The sequence below is a fragment of the Apteryx mantelli genome, chromosome 1 (genome assembly GCF_036417845.1).
Source record: "Apteryx mantelli isolate bAptMan1 chromosome 1, bAptMan1.hap1, whole genome shotgun sequence".
NCBI lineage: Eukaryota > Metazoa > Chordata > Aves > Apterygiformes > Apterygidae > Apteryx > Apteryx mantelli.
In genome coordinates this window covers 3,492,925-3,518,804 of record NC_089978.1, presented here as the reverse complement: position 1 = coordinate 3,518,804, position 25,880 = coordinate 3,492,925, and the positions used below count along the sequence as shown (strand labels likewise).

General features: G+C 42.9%; 1 protein-coding gene across 1 annotated transcript in view; it reads right to left on the bottom strand.

Annotated features, from left to right (window-relative positions):
• FCHSD2 (FCH and double SH3 domains 2) overlaps positions 1 to 25,880 on the bottom strand; it is a 155,703-nt gene that overhangs the window by 8,473 nt on the left and 121,350 nt on the right. Inside the window, exons 11-13 of the mRNA XM_067309054.1 lie at positions 18,681 to 18,797; positions 16,806 to 16,910; positions 3,057 to 3,218 (exon numbers count right to left, since the gene is read on the bottom strand). Coding sequence (XP_067165155.1) covers positions 3,057 to 3,218; positions 16,806 to 16,910; positions 18,681 to 18,797 — 384 coding nt within the window. The remainder of the gene's footprint in view (positions 1 to 3,056; positions 3,219 to 16,805; positions 16,911 to 18,680; positions 18,798 to 25,880) is intronic.

Here is a 25,880-nt window from a genome sequence, read left to right as displayed (position 1 = left end):
GCTAAGAAACTATATCCTTTCGCAATTCAAAGCATCCAGTTGCACGTTCACGGTAAACGTACCAACCGCAAACTGTATTTATAACTTTGCAAGGGCCACGCTTACACTGCGCTAACGTTACTTATAACTGCACCACGTAAAGTCACAGTTAATACAAAACATAACCCCCATAAAGGCAATATTCTCTCCTTCCTTTTGAAGAAATCACGTCATAGCTGCAATATATCTGCTGTCCTCCAGGCAACACGAGGGTTTCCCAATTATGTTAATATATAACAGTAGCACTGCATAAATTCAAAAGAAAAGTTTAACTTCTCTTGGCATCTAGAGTGGAAAAAAAAACCCAAATAGTATTCCCTCCCAAGGCTATGCGTTTCAGCGTTATATCAGAAAGCCGGCCAACCGGGTACGTGGTGGGATACCGATTCCTTCGGCCCATTGCATTATTGTAGCAGGTCAAATAAAGACAGGGATAGCAAGCCATCTGGGCCGTTCTCTTATTTATAGCCCATTAATGGAAAAGATATCGCAAGTTTTGCCCCACAAGTTACGTCACGACAAATACCGACGCTCGGAGCGAAGCTATGCACGACGTGGCAAAGGCAGACGGACGAGTTTTGGATGCTAAACACGACCTGCTCTTCGGGGGCGAAGTGAAAGCGCAGCTTGTTATACGCTGCAGTAATTCTTTCAGTAATTGCCAGCAGAGTAATTTTTGCAGCAGTTCTGCAAATTCCGCGTACGGGCCGGCCTCGTGCGGCCTGCCAAGGTCAACAGCATCGTTTTTATTCATACAGGAATGTATACGAGTGTAAAAGGGGGAAAATACAGATCAGGTTTTAACCTCCCGCGCTGCAGCATCCGCCAGCTTGCCAGGGACGAGCAGCGGGTTTGGCTTCAGGGCCAAGCGTTGGCATGTCTGGCGGGACAGAGGAGAAGGCTTTGGGCAGAACCCAACAGGAAGCTGAGGGAGATGGAGCAGGAGAAGGAGAAAGGGGGGAAAAAACGCATTTAAGCACAGCTACGGAGCATATCCTCATCTCTCCCGGCTAGAAAGGATCTAAAATGAACCTGAGCACAAGAATTCCTCGGGGCTTGGGGAAGTACGATCTGCCTACTGCAACTTTAATCTCTAATTATACTATTAAGCATGGGAAGAAAGCCTCCAGAGACAGACTACAAAGAGCAGCGATTACAACGACCTTTATTATAAATCGCCGTCGATACGTTTGAGCTCTGGGTCTAACATCCTAGAAGAAACATCCTAACATCCTGACCAGAAGAAAGCAAAGAGGGGTTTCAGGAAGCGTTTGTTGAGTCTCCATTCAGGGCTCGCTTACTTTTTTGAGGCAAAGTTAAGCTGACATAGATGGAAAAAATCTGTCTGTTCAAAGCAGACTTTCCCTGTAAGGGTTTGCCAGCAAAACACTTACCCATTGCTGGGAAAACAGTAAAGAAATAAGAAAACATGAAAACACATGAGAATGAGCAGGATTTTGGGGGGTGTAAACGCTGCATACTTGCTGAAATGGACTTTTTGTTTCTTCTAGATGGTCGGCTGAAAAAAAAGACTTTCTCAAAGCATTTGCAACGCAGTGAGAATCCCCGCTCCCGTTCCCCTGAAAGTTTTGTTACACGTAAGATTTACTCCTGGGCTCAGAAGCGTTTGTCAAAAACACTAAAACAAAGCGTCAATTAAACGATTTTCGCAGGGTATGAAGACAACGGCAAGGAAAGCATCCCCACACAAACGGAGGCTTCACAAAAGCCTCTGAACTTGGTTAAGTATTCTGCCACGTGCCAAACACACACGCAAAATCTGAAATTTGTTTGAGGCAAGCTGACTAAGCTTTTAGGAATTTTATTTTTGTTGGTTACTAGCGAAGAGCAACAGCTCGGTTCGTTTTACTGCCAAAGGTGACAGCTCAGCGTTGCACACCATGTAGGGAAAAAAAACAAAACAAAAAAAGCAGCTTTTTTAGTGCTTCCTGTTTTTTTGAATAGGATTTCTTGGTTCAGGCAGCTGTTTGATTCAACTGTTAGTGTTGATTTTGAAAGGCTCATTCTTCTGGAGTTGGGGGGGGGGAGCAGTTTTTTTTTTAATCCCTTCATGAGTCACAGAAAAATGTGCTTTCTTCAAAGCTAAATATTTCCGAGAATGAACTCAAAGCTACGGGAGAACAAACTCAGAGCTACTCTAGCTATGGGAGATGTCTCTGGCCTGTTTGGCAAATCAGCTCTACACGTTACAAATACGATTAGTTGCACGTGCAACCGAGCATAAAAGCCTTTAGCAATTTTATATGGATCTGAGTTGGGTTTCAGTTAAATTTAGCAGAGTTTTAAGTGAAACTAGTTATTCGTATAGGAAGAAGACTGGGTGCACTCAAATATCCCCTGCACCTCGTATAACGGGGCAGTAGCTTGCAGGTGAATAGTGGTGACGTCAAACTAAGACAAATTTTTTGGAGGGTCACATCTGACACCAGCCACGGAGGTGGAGAGCCTGTTTTCGGAAGCCTTTCACTGATCTTTAATGAAACAAATTTTCAACTTAAGTGTCCAAATCAATCTGAAAAACAGGCTTAGTCTTCCTGTCGAGTTTCACTGCAATCTGCTTCTGAAATACATAAACTACTCTCGAAAATACGATGTAGAGTCTACATTTTTCTAGGTGTTTGGAAAAAAAAACCTTGCTTTTCATCCAAATATTCCAGTTAACATGGTAACCTATTAATGACTCTTCAAAGAAATACGCGTTTTTCTTTTCGGGAGATGGCAAAATAAACCTTACGGCACTTATCCAATGTCACAAAATGAATCTAAAGCAAACAGCCCCCAGAAATGCTATTTATCAGCTTCTTGCATTAAATAGCGCCGCTACGCTCTTCCTTCTGCGCTGGATGCTAAGTTCAGCTACGAGAAGCTTTTCTCAGCTAGCTAACAAACAACGACCTGTTACCAGTTTTGTTTTCTGTTCAATATTTAGAGGTGTCTATATGAGTCGCTGCTCGAGAAGGGTCACGGGGAAGCAGAGAGCGGTTTGGAAACGGTACCAAGTGCGAAGAGCCGTTGTTGGTCACCGAGGGAAGGCTGGCCCAGCGTTCGTTCTCCAGTTCTTCCATCACTTGGTTCATGGCGCTTTTTAGCCACGTATCCACGGACACGCCAATCTGCTTCAGCAGATCGAGCCGCGCTTCTGCTTTCAGCTTGATTATCTGAGGAGATAAACACGTAAACATCAGAATTCGTTCCCAGACTGCATCTCACCCCCCGCCACGATTAAAACGCGTTTTTTTTCCTGATCCGTGAATTAGCCAGGGGGCTCAGATAGCTGCTCCGCATGGAAGCAAGGCCGGTTCTTCGTCTCCTGGCCTGCAGAAAGGCAGCGTGAACCAAGAGGCAGGGAATGGCTTTATAGCGATGCAAAACTAAGAGCGTATCCAATTCCACTGGCATTTGCAAAATAACATCTATTTATGCTAACTTTCTATTTATACGTTATACCGGACAGTTAGTTTAGATTATTTTTAAAGTGTAAAAAACCAAAAGCCAGGGTTTCACAACGTCTCTTAAATCAGGGCGACTCCTGCAGTGCCTGGAAGCAATTTGGGCTAGCGATGGACCTGCACACACGATACCCAGCTACACAAAACCTGACGGGACACACGTGTCCCGCGCGCACGCAACCCCACCAGCCGCATAAACGAGGTTATTTTCCAGCAGCGGTTGCCAGAGATGATGCTCACGTGTTACGGACACGGCACATTTTGCTATTTCCCAAATTAAAGATCACCGCTCAAGCATACCCCCAATTTTGTCTTCCAAGCAGAATGAAAATTCAAGGTTTTTGACAGCCGCGGTCCCTGCAGTGTCCTGACGTGCCTTCTTGCCAGCAGAGCCGAGGCTTTAACGGCTTCCCGGTACGGAGCTATCCTGACCCAAACTCTCAAACAACCTAAACGGAAGCGACGGGAACGGCGGCCCAGAGGAACGGGGCAAACCTTCCAAAAGAGCGCATTGGGAAGCGGGCAGCAACCCTGCGAATAAAGCCAAGTTTGCTTGCGGCCGCTCTAGCACCATCATCATTAAGTTACCGGCAGCGCTGGGAAATCGAGTGAGAACACGGTTCAGCAAAAAGAAAAAAAAAGATGGGCCGGAGCAAAAACGAGAAGGAATTATTTCTTCTGCAGTGGCTGAAGCGCTGTAGATTATATAGGATTATATTTGCAGTGAATTAAACTGCTGATCAGTCCTACATAGATTTTAATACCCTTTACACTTAAGAATATCCCTACTACATAAAGAATTTCGGGTTAAGCTTAAATGATATCGGTATTTTTTGGGTTTTTTTAATATGACTTTGCACTTTATTATTATTATTTTTATATTAAGAAGGTAAGTCAGAAAACACATGCAAAACTGTAGCTGCAAGTTTCATCCAGCTGAATACCTAAGCACAGGTACAGTTTCGCTGTAAAAGTAATGGTAAGGGCGACTTTAAACCTGTTTCAAAAAAATGAAGCTACTTTTGAGAGGGATTATTTTCACTTCTGTTTAGAATAAACGTGATTTCTGAAAGGCAGATAAACTCCTGAAGACGAGAATTTATTACATGAGATAAATCTTCACGTGGGCACGGCCGCGGGCACACGCTGTCACGCGTAGTCAGCTATTGGAGACCGAAGGACAGGAGGAGTTTGCGAAATATTTCCCACGAGAAAAGCCAAAGCCGCTTGGCCAGAAGTTCCCACGTCTCCATTCAAGCTGTCATCAGGCGAACGATTAACACGTACTGTAAAAGTCGTTTGAACGCCCAAGAAAATGAGAAAATAACGTAAAATATATTAACGCGTGCCACAAGATTCAGAGAATATTGATTTAAAAAGACAGGCTAAAAGTCCAAAGATCGATCCGCGTCTCAGCGTCTACATTTGACGGTCAGGTTCTTTCCACTTCATAACAGCGTCAGGCAGCTTCAGCAACCCTTTAAAGTTAGCGCGGCCCCAGCTCCAACCTGAACTTTGTAAATAGTTACGAAAGCAACATGACAAAACCCTTAAATACGAGAAAGTCCCAAAGCAAAAATCCTGGACAGATTTATAGCTTTGGGGTTTTGCTGGTGAACGGAATAAGCATTTTTCCCCCTCTGATGTTCTTAGAAAGGCAGCGCCGGTCATGCAGGGTTGGGTTTTTTTTTCCTGCTTTGCCACTACTTACGTTGCAGTTCGTATAATTTAAAGCCTTGAGTACAAAGAAGCAATAATATATATATATATATATTTTTAATCACTTTTTATATGGATAAGTTTTAGGAGCACTCATAGCAAACTGAGAAGCGGATTTCTCCCCGAATCAAGCTTAAACGAAGGACGCGCTTTTAAAGCAAAAACTTCAGCACGAAGCGGTTGCACCGAGAAAGCTTGACCTGGGGATGCCAACGTCTCCAACGCACCTCTTTCCTGTTAGCCGCTAGTCAAGCTTTGAAGCGAAACCACTTTCTGACCACACCTGCTCTGAGAGCAGGGGGAGGAGGAGAGGGGCTCTACGGCACCGACGGGGACGAGCACTGATCCTGCGGCACTCGCGCTGCTTTTTCTTTTGCCAGTAGACCATCTCCAATATCAGCTCCCCATGGATATGAAGCTGCAGCGTGGTCAGTTGTGCGAGACTGGGGCATCGTGTCGAGCCGAAACGTCGCACAAACCCACCTTGGCGGCTGGGCGCTAAGACGCGGATTGGGCATCGGTCATGGAAGAGCCACCTAGAAAAAGGCGAGTGATTCCTACGGGGTCGATTTGCTGCTGTAGCGAGGGGCGGGCGCGTTAACTGGATGCACCCTCCTTTTCTCAGTCCTTCAAACTGAGACCGACGGCCCCAGCGCAGGTTAACGCGTGCCGTTTGCTGCGGTTTGTTAAATGAGAAGCTCGCCCTTTTCTCACGTTACCGAGTCGACTTGCCTCCGTGCGCGCGTACGCTCCCGGCGTCACGTTGCAACGGGAGGACGTCTTCCTACGCCCTCAAAAGCCGCGCAGGAGCGATCGGCCTGTTTGCTTCGCCGCGTCACCTCGTTATGCAATTCCCAATTAGCCTGAGTCACTCACCAGCAATAAACATTAGTCTAGGCATGCTGTAAACATCTGCAGGTCGTACTGGCTCCCGGGCCGCAGCAAACCACGTTGTTTGGACAAACTCGTTAGCTAAAATAAACGAGCCGCTGCGAGGTCCTTGACAAGGCTTGAATTCAAGGCACCCAACGAACGCAGTCGAGTTACCCCGCTCTGTTTGCGCGCAGGGCTCTCAATGTTCAACAACGGTTTGCTCCAAACCACAAATGTTTGGAGTTTCATTCCATTGCAGGCAAACCGTAAAAGTACTTACGGCATTAGGTCAGGCCTGCACTTGAAAGAGGTATAGCACTACGTATGAGCATAGATATGTATTTTTCTACTTAAATAATTATACCGGTAAAGCGGGGTTAACACCTTCCTACCTATTTAAAAAAAAAAAAAAAGGTTACAAACAGCATCCCGGGCGGTTCACCCTTTCTCTGGGCTGTTCTTTTGCCTGAGCCGATGGTAGGTTATAGAGATGAAAGGAAAAAAACCCCAAAGTTAAAAAAAAAAAAACAAAACCAGTGTTATCTATTTATCACACGCCCATAGGTGCTCTACATGGGAGAAGGAATAGTTTTATTTATTTACTGTTCCAGCCTTAATTAAGGAAAGTCTTTAGACCTCCAGCTTGAAGATCAACAACGGCTTTGGAGCTCACGGAAATTAAAACCAGCGGAGAAGGCATCGCCTACCTGCTTTTCGGTCTCGAGCCACAAAAGGGCCCACGAGAAAGCGAGCGTTCGTCTACGTCCCGCAAACGCCTCAGTCACGAGTCTTGCAAAGTCATTTATAAAAGTGTCGGGGGGAAAAAAAAGCAAAAAAAAAAGAGAAAAAGCCCAGCAAAATTGAGCTAAAGCAGGCTCTTAAACAAGCAGCTCCAGCTGGCTGACGGCTTTCGAACATACTCTGAATAAAACGGACAAGCGCATTTATTTATGGATAAGGGCCATCGAGTAACGTGACCGTGTAAACACCGAATTAAAAAAAATCCCGCTAGTTATAGCGGCGCTTTTCCATCGGAAAGCGCCTTCTCCCGCTCTCCCAGCCTGCCTCCTGTTCGGTCGCCGGATTTATTTTAGACCAGGTGACGCTTATGAACACATTCACCCCTAAAAGCGGATGGGGTTAAGGAACGAACGAAGCGCGTCGAGCTGAACGAACGAAGCGGGTGAATGAAGCAGGGCTCAGGCAGCTCCGGGCAAACCGTTCTCTTCCCCCCGCCGCGTTTCTCTAGCGGCAAGCGCAAAATCACGAGCGAGGGGGAGAGTCTCCTTTGGCAAACTGTTTTGGCGAAGAAGAAAACAACTGCGAGAAAGGTTTTGGCTCGGCATTCTGCAAAGATGTTATTTCTATTTTTTCCCTTTCGGAAACACTTTTGTTTAAATTTTAGAGTGTTTTTTTCCCTAAATAAAAAGGATTTAAATACACACACACACAAAAAAAATGAAGCCACGCTTTTAAATAAGAAACAATATTACCCAATTTGGGGGCCACCGTAATTCTTTTTCAGCTCAGCCAGCAGCCCTGAAAAACAGTTATTTGCATAGCAAGAGGTGGAAGGAGGCTTGAGCACAACAAAAGCAGCTACTGGCATGCTGCAAACACGCCAAAAGCCAACGCCAGCCCCTGCTCGCCCCCCCCGCAAACCAGTTTTAATTGCAGCCCAACGATGTTAAAGCAAGGACGCACGAGCAAATAATCCACGTAACTACGCTTTCGCTGCCTTGCTGCCATAAAACACGTGTGGGGTGGAAAGCTATGCCAAAAACACCCTGATGAAAAACAATATCTGTCCCATCCAGCACGGCGCACTTCAGATTTGGATCTCGAGGCTCGAACCGGCGTTCAGCCTTGAAAAGGGAGGTCAGCGGTATCTCTACCTTCTAGCACCAACCTGCAACACGGTAAATCAAGATCACGTTGCACCAGAGATTCAAAAGCCAGGTAAGACGAAAACACGGAGCATTTTTTGAGTAGGAGGATGGGCAGGGAGTTTCTACCGATATTGCAGTAGCAGAGTTGCTTAATTTATATGCTAACTATTCCCTCCCGAGCGCCCGGAGTGAAATCAAAAGAGGCTGTTAGGGTGCGACAAGCGGGAAACGAAAGCCTGGCCGAGATAACACGTCTCAAGCGCGCACGCCAGGGTGAAGAAAACGAGGGCCAAGTTATTAATTGAGAAGAGCCCACCTGCGTCGCTGCAGCCCGGCGAGCAGGCTTGTTTCTTCCCCGAGCTCCAGCGTAAGATTGCAATTATGAAAACAGGAGAGATCCCTAAATACGGAAAGATGTTGGCGGGAAAGGGGGAGATGCACGAGCAGACGCAAGCAGAGTCGCGGAGGATTTAGGTCTTTCCCAGGCTACGAGTACCTGGACCGAATGGAGCTCACCCAAATCCCGCGAGTGGGAAATGAAGCGTATATAAAATGTGCCTAGGCAAACCTTTTTTAACCTATTTCTCTGGCTGCTGCACTCCTCTGCATCAATGCTGGTTTTGAACATACCGAAAAACGTCGTAAACATTTCAGAGTCACCCTAAGATTCGGAGAGACTTTGAAGTTAGCTCTGTTTGGAGCAGAAGTTGGACTAGAGACATCCCCAGGTTCCTTCTAAGAGGAATGATTCTTCGGAAATAGCGCTGCATTCAAACCACAGGCCTAAGAAACTAGGCTGGATTTATAGTGAAAGCCACCTTCCAAAAGAAGGTGGAAAGAACTTTATTAAAAAAAAGACAGAGAGTAAGAAAAATCTACAAAACAGCAACATTAATATTGTAGTCCAGACTAAATCCCAATCCCTTTACGAAAAAGATATGATAGATATTACAAAAAATAATTCCTGCAGCAATTACTCTTCGTATCTGCAAAATTTAAATTTATGACGATTATTATTTGCAGGGTGTTTTCAGAATGACTTATCCCTCTGTCTCCATATACAACCCTTAGCTTTTAGGGTACATAGGGCTCTCTAAAACATATACTAAACAGAGCTCTTCAATTGAGTATTTCTTCCAGGCATCTTTAGGACCATCTTTCATCATTAGCTCCAAAACGTTTCCATGTTTTTCCTGCCCCTTCATCCCGCAAAATACCTTCCTCTGTTGAATGCCCACTAATGAACAATTATTCTCTACTATTATCACCAGTCCACGTAACCCAGTCTCCTACTGATTTTCTTTCTCGCTGTTTGTACCAGGCTTGTCAGGTTTGTCAAAAACTACTGTGAAATATTTAAGCAGGATCTGAGAATACTGCAGAGTATGCAAATTTCTCACTTAGAGCAAGTCCCTGAAAAATCATTACTAAAATGTATTACTTCCAGGCAAAAATTCTCAAATACAGTAAGGCGATTTTTGCCACATGCCAGTCAGAACGATGAAACGTTTGCATATAGCTGATAATACCGTCAGACGACTCCAAGGCTCTGCTGATGTTCTTCTCAGCAACCAAATTCTTCTCCCTCCAGTTGTCATCAGCAAACTGCTTGCCACAAAACAAGTTCAAAATTCATGATCTGTGGATGTCAAAAGGCACTGTGGGGTTTTTTTTTAGGCTAGTCATCAATCTGACTAGCCGGAAGGACTAACGGCTCATCCAGATTTCATATGGAGAAGACAATCTGCTTGCTTAGCACGATGCTCCCAAGCATATGTTTCCTGAGCAAAGCCATAGATGGCAGCAAGTGACATTTTACAAATTGAACTTTTTTGTTGGTAGCCTTATTCCATTCCTTTTTTTTTTTTTTTTGGGTGAAGCAGATGGATTTAGATTTTCTCACATTTCTTATGAGCAGAGAATAACACCACTTACAGCACCAAGCAGAAAGGTACAACTGCAAGAACACACAAACAACACGCTGATTGCTGAAAATTAGCTGTATCTACTTGAGATGCAGTAGGACCACAAGCAGCATATGATTAACAGATTAGATCCAAAGATACAACAGGAGCTCAGTGAGCAAACAGACCTGGTACCACAGCACCGTAATAAATATTCATAACCGAATATAAGGAGACGGGGAAAACAGCCCCCAATTTACAGTTAGAAATGGACCTAAGCAATGTTTGGTTTCTGAGCTAATCAGATGAAGTAAACAGCAGCATAATGAGTCTTAATCAAATCTAATCTGGTACAAATACTCTCTTGACTGTTGTAGATGTCCTAATTATGAGACAAAATGCATCTCCCTATAATTAACTGGAAAGAGGATTAATTACTGTGGAGGCTCCAAGACCTGCCTAGAACATAGACCTTAGCACAAATGGGAGATCTCCCATCACCATCAGAAAAAATTATTTCAGCCCTAAGACCGTTGCTAGTACTTGCTGATACTCATACTAGGCAATCCAAGCATCAAGGTCTGTAGTTGGAGAGACAGAATAAGGTGAGACTCAAGTAACCTATCTCCCGAGTCTGGGAGGCAGGCTGAAAGAGAGGATTACGGAAAACATGGACTTTGTTTCCCCTAATTTCTGCAATGAAGATCAGGGGAGGTAAAAAATTTTTCTCTCCAATAGTTTAGAGATAAGATTCTTTGGCGACTACAAATATCTCTTCCCCCACCTAGCCATCAATAATATGAAGGGACACAGGCTGTAGAGAAATGGAAAGCTATTTCAAGGAAAACCAGGTCTATCAAAATGCTGGAACTAAAAGCTATCAAATGCCCAGCAAGCTTCCTTACTGTTGTCACAAAGATATTCAACACAGAGTTGTAGTTCAGTTACCTGAGCTGGCTGAATAAGTGAAAAGGGGCAACAGCAATAATTTATTTTCTCAGTTCACTGCTTTAGAGCCATAGAATTTCAAAGGTGATGATGCCTGTATTCTGCTACCTTCGATTTAAATAAGCACCCTCAGCTTCCAGTGGTTGTCCGTATGACAACGCAGGCAGGATCTCTCACGATGCCTTAGGCAACTGTGGTTCAGTGCTGTTTTGACCAGGGCAGAATTCTTCTGAATCTAAAGTGTAGCATTAACCGTTGAATATTAACCCTCTGCCGGTGCCAGATGTCTTATCAGACATATTCTAATATTTTCGTTAATTGTGCGTAAGAAAACAACAACAAAAAAAAGTTAACCCCCCCAAACTTTTCATATTTAAGAACAACAAAGAAAATATGCTTATCATTTACAGTCATTGTGTATCTTCTTCATATATTGATTTTACAGGAGCAATCTGGTGTAAGCCATATTTTCTCCAAACTTTAATCAAGGAGTCCGCTCATGAGAAAGACAGCCAGGAAAAATACCTTCTACCACCGAGGGGGACACAAAAATTACTCAGTGAGTTGTGAATGTGCCAATCTAAGTTTTTATGTTCATGCACTATATCATCGTGTGGAAGAGAAACTCACTGGTAACCAGGTTTCTTCAAAATGTCCTCATCAGAGGCGCATTTTTACCACATTTCTTTGCTGTGCCTTCAAAACGTGCCTGCTCCCACACCCTTTGTGCTTAACCAATATAGAAGTCACACATGCAACAGATTTCCACAGTTCCTCTAAAATGTTAGATCTCAGTGGATTCAGGGTCTCTGAGGAGGAGGGGAAAGTGATTAATAGATATTTGGACAACACATCCTGGAGAAACCAAGTTATCAACATGTTATCTTCTACTTTTCAACTGATAGTCCACGTATAGATTTGCTGTGGACAACTCCAAACTCCATCTTATGCCCATGCTGTACATCTGTTTCTCATGTGAATAGTAACTGTAGACTGCTCTATCAACTGCAACTTAATTCTTGGATGTCTCTCTGATGGCTCACTGCCTGGTAAAAAGAAAAGCTCCAGGTGGCTGCTTTGCAGATGTCCACGGTGAAAACACCTCCAAGAGGAACACTGGAGTTTGAGTCCTGTACCCTGACCAGGCCCAAGTCTGTTAAAAGGTTGTGACTCAGCTCATGTCATACTAGACTGCATGCAGAGATCACTCTGCCTTCTGATATTTCAATGTCCTGGCACTGGAGCAATTCATCAAGAATAGAAAATTCCCCAGGGAAAAACAGGCAAGTGGAAGCGTCCATCAGTGAGCAAAATTGATTTATCAGAAGAAAGGCAAAATTTACACTTAATGTGCTTGTGAAGTTATATTCCCCTTCAGAAATGAGGAAGGAAGAAAAGGAGGAAGAGAGCAGATTTGCTAGGGAAGAGCAGCAGAGAGTAAGCCAAGAAGCCCAAATGAGACAGAGCCCAAGGCATGGTACTCCAGGCAGGAAAGAAAAATAGGGCTCCCTGCTCTAGAAAAAGAAACACAGACCCATTTCAAGAGAAAAATGGGAAAAAATACAAAAGAAAGGAAGGAGGGAGAATGATCCTGGAGCTCTCTCCATGTCTATGCAACCACGTTCACATCAGGCTTCCCAGAGGATCGCCGAAATGCCGCATCTTAGGCTGACAGTGATTGAAACCAAGAGGAGAGCGCGTGCACGTGCGCGCACGTACGACCTACAAATAACATTCAGCAAAACGTCCGGGTCTTCAAGGTGCTAGCCGTACACGTGCGATCACTTGGAAGAAGCTCGTGGCCTACACGTGCTGCTCTGCAGATCTCGCAGGCTGATGCAAATGCGCTCTCGTGAGGAAGTCAGCTCAAGTTAATGTAACACGTGCTCTGCAATCCCTTTCTCTTTCTCGAGGTGCTATTCTTTCTAACCGCTTTAATCAATCAGAATAGATGGGAGCTTTCCACGTCTGAGCCTTGACCCTAATGGCAACAGATACCAACACATTAACCAATATTTGTCGCAGTTACAAGCTAAGTGCGTTGAAACCCTTCCAATAATACAGCTTCTTTTTTAAATATCATCTACATGTTAACGTTAGAAACCTTCAGACATGGCACAAAGTATGTTACTCATCTAGTTACGCTCATAACAGCATCCACAAAGTTTTGTGGATGGAAAGCTTTAATTTGAACAAGGTGATAATGAACTAATCTTAGTGGTAAAGGGCAAATTACTGCAGGCTACTCGCACAGGATTTAACTGCGCAATGTGTCAAGCAGGCTTATAATAGCAGGACTTCAATAGCAACTGAAGAGCTGCAAATGTAAAACGAGCAAACTGTTCTCATTTTTGGAGGACTTTTCATTTTGTTTTACTCTCTGAATTACGTAAATCCATTTTTTGCAGGGTGTAAGACAGAAAGGCAACAATGAATGAACTATTAGACCTGGAAACAGGCTTGATTCACATGAATCGCACCCAAAATAATTACAACAGATTTTGTGCTTAAAATACTCAAATCGTCAAAAATTGAGGAGCCACAGAACGCCTACCACATTTCATTGCCAGACTTCCCATTTTAACTTAAAGCAATTTGGAAATGTAATCCATCCGGAATCTTTTTATGGAGCTCAGAGAGAAAAGTTTTCCCTTAAAAAACATTAATGACTCTCCTCTTTTAACTAAACCAACCCTCCATGAAATTCAGATGTGTTCCCCAGACAAAATTGCTATCTCCACCCACAATTCAAAACGTCCTCCTTCTTTTTTTTCCACGGCATTGGTGCCAAATCCCTCGTATCGCTGTCGGCAGGCTCCCTCTTCTCTTGGGATGAGCGTGGCAAGGATCCTCAGTGCAGGGGCGGCTCTGGGGGCTGCACACGTGTGCCTCTCCCCAGAGCCTGGCTCCGGGTGCAAGCGGCACCCGACAGTGCTCAGAGATTCTCCCAGCACATGGCATTGAACGGAAAAGCTTTTTAATTACCTTGGCCTACAAAGGAAGAGGGAAGATGGGGGAAGAGGCGTCCAAAAGCAAAGAATCAGAGTGAGGATGGAGGAGTTGTGCTGCACTGACTTTATTCACCAAAGGAAAAGAAAGCCTGGGTGATTTTTCCTTGTCTGCTTTCCCAGTCCTCTTGTGAATAACATAAAGATGCTGAAAATTTTCTCTCCTTTCTCAGCCACGTCCATCCAATAATTGTTGGCTCTTGCCAACTTTCCAGGTACCGAAGGGAAGGACCTCTGCGAACCACGGAGCTGAACCAGGTGCCTCTTTGCTTTGCTTTACTTACAAGTCAGCAGCTTCTTGAACTGAAAAACACTGGCCAAAATGCAGCGCAACAGCACAGGGAAAGGACGATTCCACTCTTACCCCACAGCCGAAACCTGTGACTGTAACTTTTTCTTCTTCTTTGGCGGCTGCAAACATCTTTCCCTCACCTAACCATCGCTAATGCAAAGGAACGCAGCAAACGTTTGGGTTTTACCTCCTGAAAAGAACTGCCACTGTATTACAAAATAAAAAGGGTTTCTATTCAAAGCTTACATAGTTTGTTGCTCTAAAAATCTCTTTGCTAATTAATGGTCCTGAAATGACTTTAACAGGGCCACTTTAAAGAGCGGGGACTGATAAGGACTGAAGCTAGAAGAAAACGCCATGCCTAAAGAAAAGTCAGAAAGCTTACCGAATGCACATGGTAGGCTTTCTTAAAAAATATTCTGTACTATAAATAACGCAGGCGGCAACACATAAAAGTCACGAACACAAACTGGTTTACGTACCTACCATTCAAAAATTTCTAATGTCTTTGAAATGCACAGCAGAAAACACTCATCAAAAGAGAAGGAAGAAAAAAGTCAGAGAAAATTACCTAGCCATTGAGTCTTCTTAGACTCAAGCACTTGGCATTTTCTTCTGTTGCAAAACAGAACATGTGTTAAGTATTAGAAAGGTAAAGGATATTTTAACTGCAATACACCAGCGAGCACTGAAAAAATGGGGAAATAAGCTATTTTTTGAAACTTAGTTTTCTACCAAACACTGTAAAATGCCTCTCCGTGAAAAAAATATTCAAAAATAATTCATGCTTTCTACCTCTTCTGAATGCTGTTTGGTATTTAGAAGGACACGTGCACATTGCTCCGTACTCATTTCTTATTAGACCCGAGACTTGCGTGCTATTTTATTTTCTTCTTCATAGTTTTTATGAATCACTTTCCTGGCAGGGTACCTCCCTCCCAGTGTGTTTCCCAACAAAGCTCTCTCCATCCCTCGACCTTTGGAAAAGACCATTTTCTTTTACAGCATCTGACAGGGTTTAATTTTTATCTCACATCTCTTTTTTATTATTTTATATATATATATATATATATATATACACACACACATCTTCCACTTCTTGGCGCTCTGCTTCTCAGTTAATCCTCTGTGGTTGTGGCCAAGGGAACTTGCAATTTTGTCTCAAGCTCTTTTAGCTAAGACTCAGAAAAGCCACCCTTCTGCTGGGCAAAAGTCCTCGATACTCTCAATTTTGTTCTTTGCTTTATCTGCACGGACAAAAACTGGTGTTTTATCCCTGCCTTCTTGCGCTCTGTATTATTCATGCAGGACCATGGCCTAATTTCTTCCGCCGAGATCCTTCTTAAGCCATGGCTATTGCAACTCTCTTACCTGCAAAGCTCTAACTTGCCAGGACTCCACAAATAAAGCACTGGCAGTTTGTCTCCTTTTCTGTCCTTCCTCAAACAGATTTCCACTGATTTATTGAGTTCTGCTAATCATGCCTCCTTAAGACCTGCAAACACTTACTTAAGTTCTAGAACTGACCTCATCTGTACCTTTTACACTATTTTTGTGCAAGAACCTCCTCCTCCTCCTCCTCCTCCTCCTTTTATTTCTCTCTGCTGCTGCTTTTGTTTTTCTTTCTCACATTCTCTGTCCTTGCGTGTTTAATCATTAATTATAGTACACTGGAGCGCAGCTCGTTTGAAAGAGTTACTCAGAATACAATACCGGTGCATTTGAAAACATTTTTGGTTAATAGATCATATTACGAATTTGTTTTAAAAATGCCAACATTTATTACACCAGTAGGAAGAATATTTTTACTCTGTATCTTCTAACCTCTCGAACTCGAAATCACATTCTTAATTACATCAGGTACTCAGAGTACCTACCAATATGAGAAGCACTTAACTGAAATAATTACCTTTGCTCTACAGTTTTAATTAAGCAGCCCACTCAGCTGAAAACTAATAGATTAGTTCCTATTGTTTCCAATAGGTTTTTTGAATCACTGGCCATGAAAACAGTTAAGTTTTATCCACCTAACATTGGCAATCAAATATGAAGCTAGTTTATCTTTTCTTGAGTCTCTCTCTTTACCCAGAACAGGTCTTATTAGTCTCTGGAACCTTTTCAAAAGCACCACAGAGTAAAAGCACAACGAGATACAAAGATTACTTCAAATGTTTTCTCATCTACATTACAAATTAATTTGTATATTAAAAAAAATACCAGAGCAGAAGGCAGATCACCATGTGGTAGTTGCTTCTAGAAGCCAAATACTTGAGTATAGAGATACAATCACCATTTTCCGGTATCAGCTCCTTCAGGCACAAGGGAACTAGTAAACTGGAGATTGTTTTTTTCTCCATATAACTTCAGACAACCCCCCCTAAAAGGTGTATAGTTTTGATCTTTGCACAATAGAAGAAAACACAGCAAGTTTAATCACTCTTCATCAGGAAGATTTTTTTACTATTGCTCTTCTAATCTCTTGAGTCTTTCATTAAGTTGATTCAGTGATTTGAGAGGTATGAAATCAAGGGAAAAATGACATCTTAAAACGCCCTGCTGCTTTGATGCTAGGAGCTTACGTTTCCACTCACAAAATTCAACAGCTGTAATATATATCCTACTGCAGAAAGAAGTTGAACGTGCCAAAATAATTTCATTCTTACCTCAGCCTTGCGAATACTCTCTCTGGCTTCATCTATCTTCTGCTCCAGCTCTGCGCGGGTTTGCTCAGACATCACAGGCCCATGGCATTCCAGCTCCTCAAGCGTCTGTCAAAAATAAGAAAACACATCACAGAGTTAGCACATGCTTGTAAACCATTTGCACGATCAATATTTGTGACAATTCACAGAAATCATCATCTGATTAGATGCAAGGTTGACAAATGACATGGCATTCCAGAAGAAAAAAAGGACGACTAAGGCAAAACACAGTTTAAAAGCACAGTATTTCACGCGGAAATTCCACTTAAGGAAATGCTTCAACATACACAAAGGGAAAAAAGAAGCTGAGATAAGTATGAATTAACTCATCTATATGTTAATATTCACACATTTAAAATGGACGGGTTGCTCCATGTTTATGTCAAGTTGAAAGCGCATCTCAAATGGGGAGTGGAAAGTTGCTCACGGCTGCCTTGCTCTAGCAGAAGCCCAGATAAGTTCGCTGTACTCGCAGTGGCCTTGTGTGCAGAGGAGAATTTGCCGAAGGCTAGCTGGAGTTTTTTTAGTTTCACATGCATGCGTGTTGATTACAATGGTCCAAGCGAAAAATAACAAAAGCAGGTAATTGCAGAAATCACCAGGTATCTACAAGTCAGCGACTGGTTCAGTAACTGTTCATGAATTTTACATTACAGAGTCATTGGAAAAAAAGCAGAAAGAGGATCAGGAGCTAGGATGAGAATCCAGAATGCTCCCTCTTTCCTCCCAGAGGAATCCTTCCACCATCTTTTGGTTACACACTCAAGATCCTCTCTGTTTACACCCTTCACCTGGTGCTACAACTTCTGCTTGCTGCTGTAGAGCGACCCAGGTTCAACAGAACTCATGCAAGATGGTGAACCTATTTTCAGTCTTGCTTCTTGCTTGATGCTTTTTCCAGGAAAGTTTGAGGAATGGTTCAAATCTCTAAGGACTAAAGCAGAAGTTCTGCCACTTCTGGGGCAAAAACACATAGAATACTATGAAATATTATAGGTATTACTGTATAGCCACAGCCTCTTTAACTGAATCCAATATGCTCTGAGCAAAGCTAGGCTTGAGCTGAGCAGGTGTAGTGTAGCAGATCTCTCTAGGCAGCGGTGAGCTGCTTCCCTGCTCATCTCTGAACTGTGATGGAGCTTAGACGCTTGGATCCCAGCACTCTCTGCAGACAAGAACACAGGAGCCTTGGCGTAGAAGTTTTAGGGTTATTTCTGTTAACTGACTTCATTCTCAAGTACAGCTTAACTCCTAGGCAGCTGCATCTGCGTTCCAAAACAGAGCTACCCAAAGCCCCAAATTAGCCCAAATACAGCCCTAGGTCCCTCTACTTTTTTGAGCCAGATATGTAGAAATAACCTTATCAATACACAGTTAATGTATTTGTGTCTTTACATTAGATTTAAGTGTGTATTACTCACGCAGACTTTCTGGCGTTGAAAAGACCTTTAAAGCTCAAAATGAATACATCATTTCTTACGGCTAATCCATACATGATATAGGGAAGATAAGAGACTCGCTGAAACTTTAGGATGGACAGAAGTACACAGTGCAGAATGGAGATAGGTCTGTAAGTTATTGGCAATAAAACAGAAGCAGTAACTTCAGATTTATATGGGAATAACAAACCATGACAAGCCAATGAGTTTGAGGAGCTGCTAACTTGGCTGTTGGAGCATGCCCCACCAAAAAAAAAAAAGAAAAGATAAAAAAGGCAGGTGGCCTGGAGAGAAAATAGGACAAAAATAATTCCTCAGTGCTTCCAGCAGTTCTTATTTCATGCCGTGGGGAGCTGCAACAAATAAAAGCGGCAAACCAAGTGTTTTTCTAACCTACCCGCTGATTGTGGATAATGTTTTTGTGTTCACGTGCTACGCGGGTAGCCCATTTCCGAGCCTCCTTGTTGAGGCTGTGCTCTTCAGTTGTTCCAGTTTCCGATTCCAGTTGTCGACTCTGGAACAGAAAGCAACATGAGAACGAGTCACGATGTAGACCCGGGGCTACCTCTGCAGATATGATAATATTTAGCTGTACGATAACTTTACCTTGTATTTATCAGCCCGGAATCTTGTTTCATAGAAAACAAGAGAGATTCAACAAAAACAGCTCTCTGCCTTATGAACTTTGTCATGATATCATGTTGCAGAAAAGCAGCTATGAAGGCAAATCAAAGTTCAAAAGAATTCGCAAGGCACCGTCTCAGGAAAATCAGCCTTACCGTGAGACTGAACGCCAAACGCAGTTCTACTGCAGCGAAACAATTCCCGACGAACAAAACTGAAATCCTATTTCACCGAGACACTGTATCGAAGAGATGAAGCGTGACTAGCCAAGGAACTCACCTTGTTTCTAAAATAAACACGCATCATAGGAAGCAAAGACAAAAGGTTAGGTGCGATACAAGGGGCCATTTAGGCTCATTCGCTGTAATTTTTGATCAAATTGTAATTCCATCAAATATTTTAGAACTACATAGCCATTTCCTCTGTCCAAAAAAACAATTTTGCCTGCAAAACAGCAAGTCGAATTTCACACCACGCTTTTTGATATTGCTCCATATTATGCCTGCTTCTACTGTGTTTCAGTAAACAAAAAAATAAATCCTCTCTCTCAAGAGATGCCTGCTAAAGCAAGATGCAGAAGTTCTCTATTTTCTATATACTGAACAGAACCAATTTGGAAAACTGAAGACAAACTCTCCTATATTTAATGACTGAAGCCACTCCCTCCCTTTCTATACTTTGCATTAGTGCCACAGCTAACTACCCTGTGCATTTATATATATATATATATATACGTGTGTGTGCTTATTGCACCTATACTGCATCAGGTTAACTATTAATAACTATTCTTTCCTGAGCCAGTCTCATACTCTTTCCGTCAGTGATGCTAGCAGTGAAAAGACACATTATATTCACCCCATCTTCCCAGGGTGTGCGCCTGGCACAACAGAACAGGTTCTTAAAATACGTATTCCAGGGGTTCCTCCAATTTAAGCTAATCCATACGCCAAAGGGGACGCTCAGCAACGAGCCTTTTTCCTGGGTGACTTGTTTACTCACGCGAATCTCACTACCGAGACCCTGCTCTTAAGCTCCCGGGCCTGACTCGTTCCAGCCCGTAGCCACGCTGCATTCCTGTTTATCCCAGGTTCTCTTCGTGTTGATATAATCTTGCAAAACCTTATAAATTATTACTCAAGGAGAGATAGCATGCTCCGTGCTACTCAAAGCAAATAGGTGTTGCACGTGCCTGAAAGGGCACGTGAGAAACCTGACTGCTTTAGGATTTTTTTTCTTCTTCTTCTTCTCTGTCAAGCGGTTCAAAAGATGCAATTTTTACACTTCAGGTGCAGTTTGAAACTAGAGCAGACCCTACAGGCAGGCAAACACTGTTCAGGCTGGAAGACTTCAAGGTTAGTCGGCAGGAGGAAGACCAGAGAGCAGAAAGACAAGGGATTATTTTCAGGAGAGGTGAGAAGCTTCAAACCGATGCAGAAGAAGAGAGAGTTTTAGCTACAGGCATTTTACGAGGGGCAAACGGTATGATTTGGGGCAAGAAAGGAAGACAGTTTTAAAATCACCATTCGCTATAGACTGGAGTGACATGAAAAAGGGATATGGGGAAACAAACTGAAGTGATCCTGAAAGGAAGATTTTTATGCCTTAAATTACGCTGCTTTTATGGGAGAGGCAATAACACGACCATACGCTAACATAACAGAGGATTCAACTGAAGATAAAGCAAAAATTGGTTCTACATGTTCTTTTGTTCAGGTAAACTGTTTTTCAGATCAAAATTGAACCTGGCCTTTATTCTCAAGTTTGTTGAACCCGAAACGTAACTGGTGACTCCTGGGCCACCTTCTGCCTCCCTTTCCGAAAAAGTGGCCTGAAGCTGTAAATTCGCCAAGAAGTTTGTGATGCTTCAAGCCGCCCCTAGGGTATACAAATAAGGTATATAAATTACTAATCATCAAAAGAGGGGTGGAGGAAAGCCTTTCGCCTGCTTTCACTGCAGTGGCTTTAGACTATCTTTGTTTTTCTCATTACTGCTTGAGCTCTTTAATTATCTGCGTTAAGCTCTCCCACTAAAACACTGCAAAATGTAAGAGGACAAACACACGCATTTATTTAGGCACATTCAAGCCTTAAATTAAGAAGACATTTGACCTCAGGCTTTCCCGGGCTTGACGGAGTAAATATTTTTTGTACGAGCTCCCCTTCCACAGCTTCTGACTGACTCTTAAGGGTTGCAAGTCTGAACAAATTGCTTGACATTGCCTTTCCCCTGTAAAACATAATGAATTTTCAATGTTCCCATTGGTGTTGCTCCTAGCAAGCATCTCATTTCCTTCAGGAATGAATACAGACTCCATTTCAATTGCTTGATAACATTCTGCATTATCCCAAGCGTGCTTCTGGTTTTTAATCTATTTATTAAAAGCGCTTGACCAGAAAAACGAATGTAAACCTTGTGGCTATTCCTAAGGGCATACTTAAAAAAAGAAATGAATCGTTATTGGATCCGAGTGGTTTATTAGTTATTCATAAAGCAGCATGGTATCCACAGAGACCTCACCCTTGCTTTAAGGACTACAGAATAAACAACATAAAAATGGGTTAATAAAAAGTGCTGAGGAGAAACCCAAGGCCGTGGTCTGTGTGGATACCAGAAATATAAGCAAAAGCAGGACACCAGATCCAGAGGCAAAATTTAGTCTCCTGGGGAAGAAGGTGAGAACAGGGACTTCTACAGTAGCAGTCGCTGAAACGCTCTCAATAACCTGCACGGGACCAGGGAGCCTGGTGGAGATGCACCGCTTGAGTACTTGGGCTGAGCAGACAGTACAAGGAGACGTTTCAAGCTCATCGGGATCTGGAGAGCTCCCTGAATTAAGGGAACCTGTATAGCAGGGATGGACTTCACCTGACCTGTAGGAGACCAAGCTGCTGGCACTTAAAATTAAGAAGGCTGTGAACAAACTTTAAAGCAGAAGACCAGGAGAAAGCTGACAGGCACTGAAGAGCGCATCCCTCAGGAGGACTTTAAAGATGACGCGAGAAGTCCATATCCTCAGGTAAAGGATAGGTGAGAGAGGCACATCAGATAGGAAACGAAAAACCCACTGCCACTTAAATAGGTATGAGGAAAGGAGCCAAAACTGTGATTTATCTGCTGTAGGCATAAAAGCCAGAAGTGCAGGAAATAAGACGGGGAACCAGAGTGTCTGGTCCTAAACTGATGCACCAGGCATTGATTTACTTGACATATTAGAAATTTGGTGGAAGACAGACAAATCAATGGGCATTGCAATACAAGGGCATAAATATACAAGAAAGAGTAAAGCACAAGAACGAGACTAGCACATCCTAAAGACAGCTTAGAGTCAAATTAAGTTAACAAAGTGATCACCTAGGATGGTACTGTAATATCTCGATGGATTGAGATCCCAGGTCTAAATAGGAACACCACAGTACTGGGTCTACACGACTGACTGCTGAAGCGCTATGGTGGCACTGCCTGCTGCCCTACCAATCTCCTGTTACCTTAACAGCACTGCTGCAAAGCTTTGAATTAAGCGCGAGCTTACGTGCTTTCAGGACTGGAACTTTAGATGTCTAAGATGTCTAATCAGTCAATTGATCTCTTCCCAAAAGGAGGAAAACAAAACCACTTATCATGGCTAAGGAATGAAGAAAGAGCAGGACAACCTGAGCTCAATGGAGAAGAACTTTCTGCTTTTCTCTTGGAGCTTAGCTTACAGTGAAAGCAGCGTTTAGTGCTAAAAATTCAATCAGTATGCCAACGGAAAATATCAGATGACACTGGCCAAGCAAAGAGCTTTAGAGACTGGCAATACTACGCTGTTTCTTAAACTGACAACTGCCTTTAGCCTGTAGACACGCGTCGCATCTCCAGTTTTGCCTGAAACATTACTACAAGGGCAGAAGTCGCCTGGTGACAGGGACAAATACGCAGCTTGCGTTCACTTTTTTATGCAATTAGATCTTTATGCAGACTCTACACGTACAGTTTTAAAAGTTTAAAAACTTTAAACCAACAAGTTGGCTCTCGAGCCTAGAAGCACAGTGTTCTTCTAGCTGAAGACAAAAAAAAAAAGTTCACTTCAACAAAGGAAAAAAGTAGTAAACGTTTATTGCATGCAAACCACTAACACAAAACACACCTAAAAAACACAGCCAGTTCTTTTAAAAAGTTCAAAATAAGAGGTTGCCATGCCAATGTTGAATTGCAAGCTCAACCTTATGATCAACGCTTTGGGGAAGGAGGACGGGATATGCATGACTTTTTTCACACAACTGATAGCTAAAAACACCAGTTTTAAGGAAACCGTGAGTCAAATTTGGGGCTCAGTTTTTTTCTGTTAGAGTAGAACTCATTTAATTTGGGTTTAACCAGGAGTGAGCTACGACTGCCTTGCATTTCAGGCCTCACCCCTTATCTTAAAAAAAAAAGAAAATATTCACATATGGTTTTTCTTACACTCAGAAGAATTAAAAAGGACCTACAGCCACCACTAGCAGGCTACATAACCATATTCTGCCTTTTGATCTAACAAAGTAACGTCTCTTCTCACAGCGATGAGCGCTGGGGGGTGCAGAAGGAGGAGGAACGTCCTCTCAGGCGGGAGGTAAAGGAAAGAATTGCATTTAAACTCAGCCCAGAATCATCTTTCTTGTGATATCTAAAGAGAGGAAGAGGGTCCTGGGACTTTCCGACGTCGTCTGGGCTGGAAAATATTCCTTATTCTTGCGGCCGTAACATGATTCTGTGTTTTCCGCTAAAGAAATGGTCTGCAGCGAAATGTTTTGGTCCTGACAAATGCTGAAGCTGTTCTCCAACATCTGCTGTAACGGAAACTCTCCCTATTAGAAGCACCCACGAAAGGAGCACGTGTAAAGCCGTACATATGAAATATAAACCTACCCGTTTTGTTTTTAGGGGGTTATTTCTTGCTTTTCAGTTCTGGCCGAATAACTATTTGGGGGGAATCACAACTACAAACGACCATCGGAGAGCGCGCACAGGTTACAACTGCAGCCAATGCCAGGCATTTCAGGACAGCGTTACTGTGAGGGTTGTAGCTCTCTTTTTCTTCCCAATTCAGGTTTTGGGAAAGACTAGCATCTTAAATTACGAAGTTTTGCTCGATTTCAGTGATTAATAAAGCGTTTTTTTTGACTTTGACGTTCGTAGTCCCTCACTTCTTTTTTTTTTCCTATTAAGCAGTTTTTGTTATAGCTCAGATTAGAGAATAAGAATTGCAAATCTTACTTTTACTTTTTAATCTTTTATTTTAAAAGCTTTTAATCCTCATATTGAAATTAATTTTGCAATCAAAGCGCGCCACATCCGTCCGCTACCACGCGGAGCCGCGCTGCGACGTAAAGCTGCGTTCACATCCAGCTGTTCCCAAACCCGCCACGCATTGCGGCGTAACAAGAAATCCAGAAAAACGGCTACTGTTAAGCAACCAAAGGGAAAAAAAAGGACCTTCCGAATCAACCTTGACAGGGAGAATCGGACGTCGTAGATGTTTTCCGCGTGGCCTATAAACACAGGGCTGGGTTTTTAAGTTGGCTGCTTCTTTCACGCAGGACTTTTGCTCTCTGTCCTCACTTTTACAAACGACGTAGAACTTTGCCCAGGCAGGAATCACTGACGGGACAAAAGGAGCCTTAATGGCACGTTCTGTCCATTAAAATACAATTAGGTAACGAGCTTATTGCAGTTGACGCTACTTCAAGTAAACGGGAGAGGATGTTAAAATTCAACCAAAGATAAGCGAGCAAGCCACTCCAGGACGGGGACTTTCCACGTTTTCTCCAAAGCGACCTTTGAGTAGAAACCTCAGATATGATTATTTTATCTCCGATCTTAGGTTTTAAACGTGACTCGGGAGGAAGGGGGGGGGGTCACTAAACAAAATTACCTTTAGTTATGTCAGCCGAGCTCCAGGCGCAGCAAGCTACGCTCAGCCAAGCTCCCGCTTCAGAAGGGCTCTCGCATTTATTTTGCATTTACTGAGCACTTCCTGAGCGGCTGTATTTTTCCTCGGCAGCAATTCCTAACGCTTTGAGCTGGTAACATCGGACGACGCCTCCTTTTGCGTGCTGACCCTCAAAAAAGTTTCAGTTAAGCAGTCGCCTACCTTTGTTTTTGTTTTAAAGCACAGGCGACTTTAAATGCAAAATGCATTTTCTGGTCTTCTTGATTTGGACTTATTTACAGGACGATTCTTTTTCCCTAACGGTTTCTATTTTATGAACTTTTATTTATTTAAATACTCATAGCCAGCATCAGATATTTCTGTTAAATAATTATAAACTATAAAATAGTTATAAACCTGTAAAGTGTTTAAAACTATTTAAATATATGTAATATTAAATAAGTTTTAAGGATATTTTAAAATATTTACGTTTGTTTAATATTAAATACAAATGCAAATTGTGTCTAAATGTGTAAATACAGAAAGAGAAATATGATCCCGATCCATATGTTGCATCTATGTGCGTGCACAGAAACCCACTAAAGTGTGATAAAGCGAAGGGTGCCACACCGGGCCCCTCATTCCCATTGATATTGTAATTTCTACCCACTTTCAAAGAGAAAACAGGCCTTGCCGCAAACGAGAATTACTCAGAAATTCAAGAAAACTCTTCTGCGTAGGATAGGGAAGATCAGCTCATCCCCGTTCCTCAAATCAATCTATAACGCTTCTATTCGATCCACGTAACGCGGAGGGACGCTGCAAAGCTTTCCAGCGCTCTCGCTGCTGTGCTCCTCTTCCGCAAATGACGGAGAGAGAAATACTTTTTTTTTTATGCTGATAAGCTCTCCTACAAATAAAATTTGGCTGCGTTTTTTTTTTTACTTACGTGCCGAAAGAGAAAGACGGCACGGGCAATGTCCCCGGGATTGCTGTCGCGGGCAACGCGCCGAGGAAAAACAGGAAAGAGCCCTACCTCCGAAGTCTAGCGTCAGCTTTTCGGTGCCGTTACCCTCCAGCGC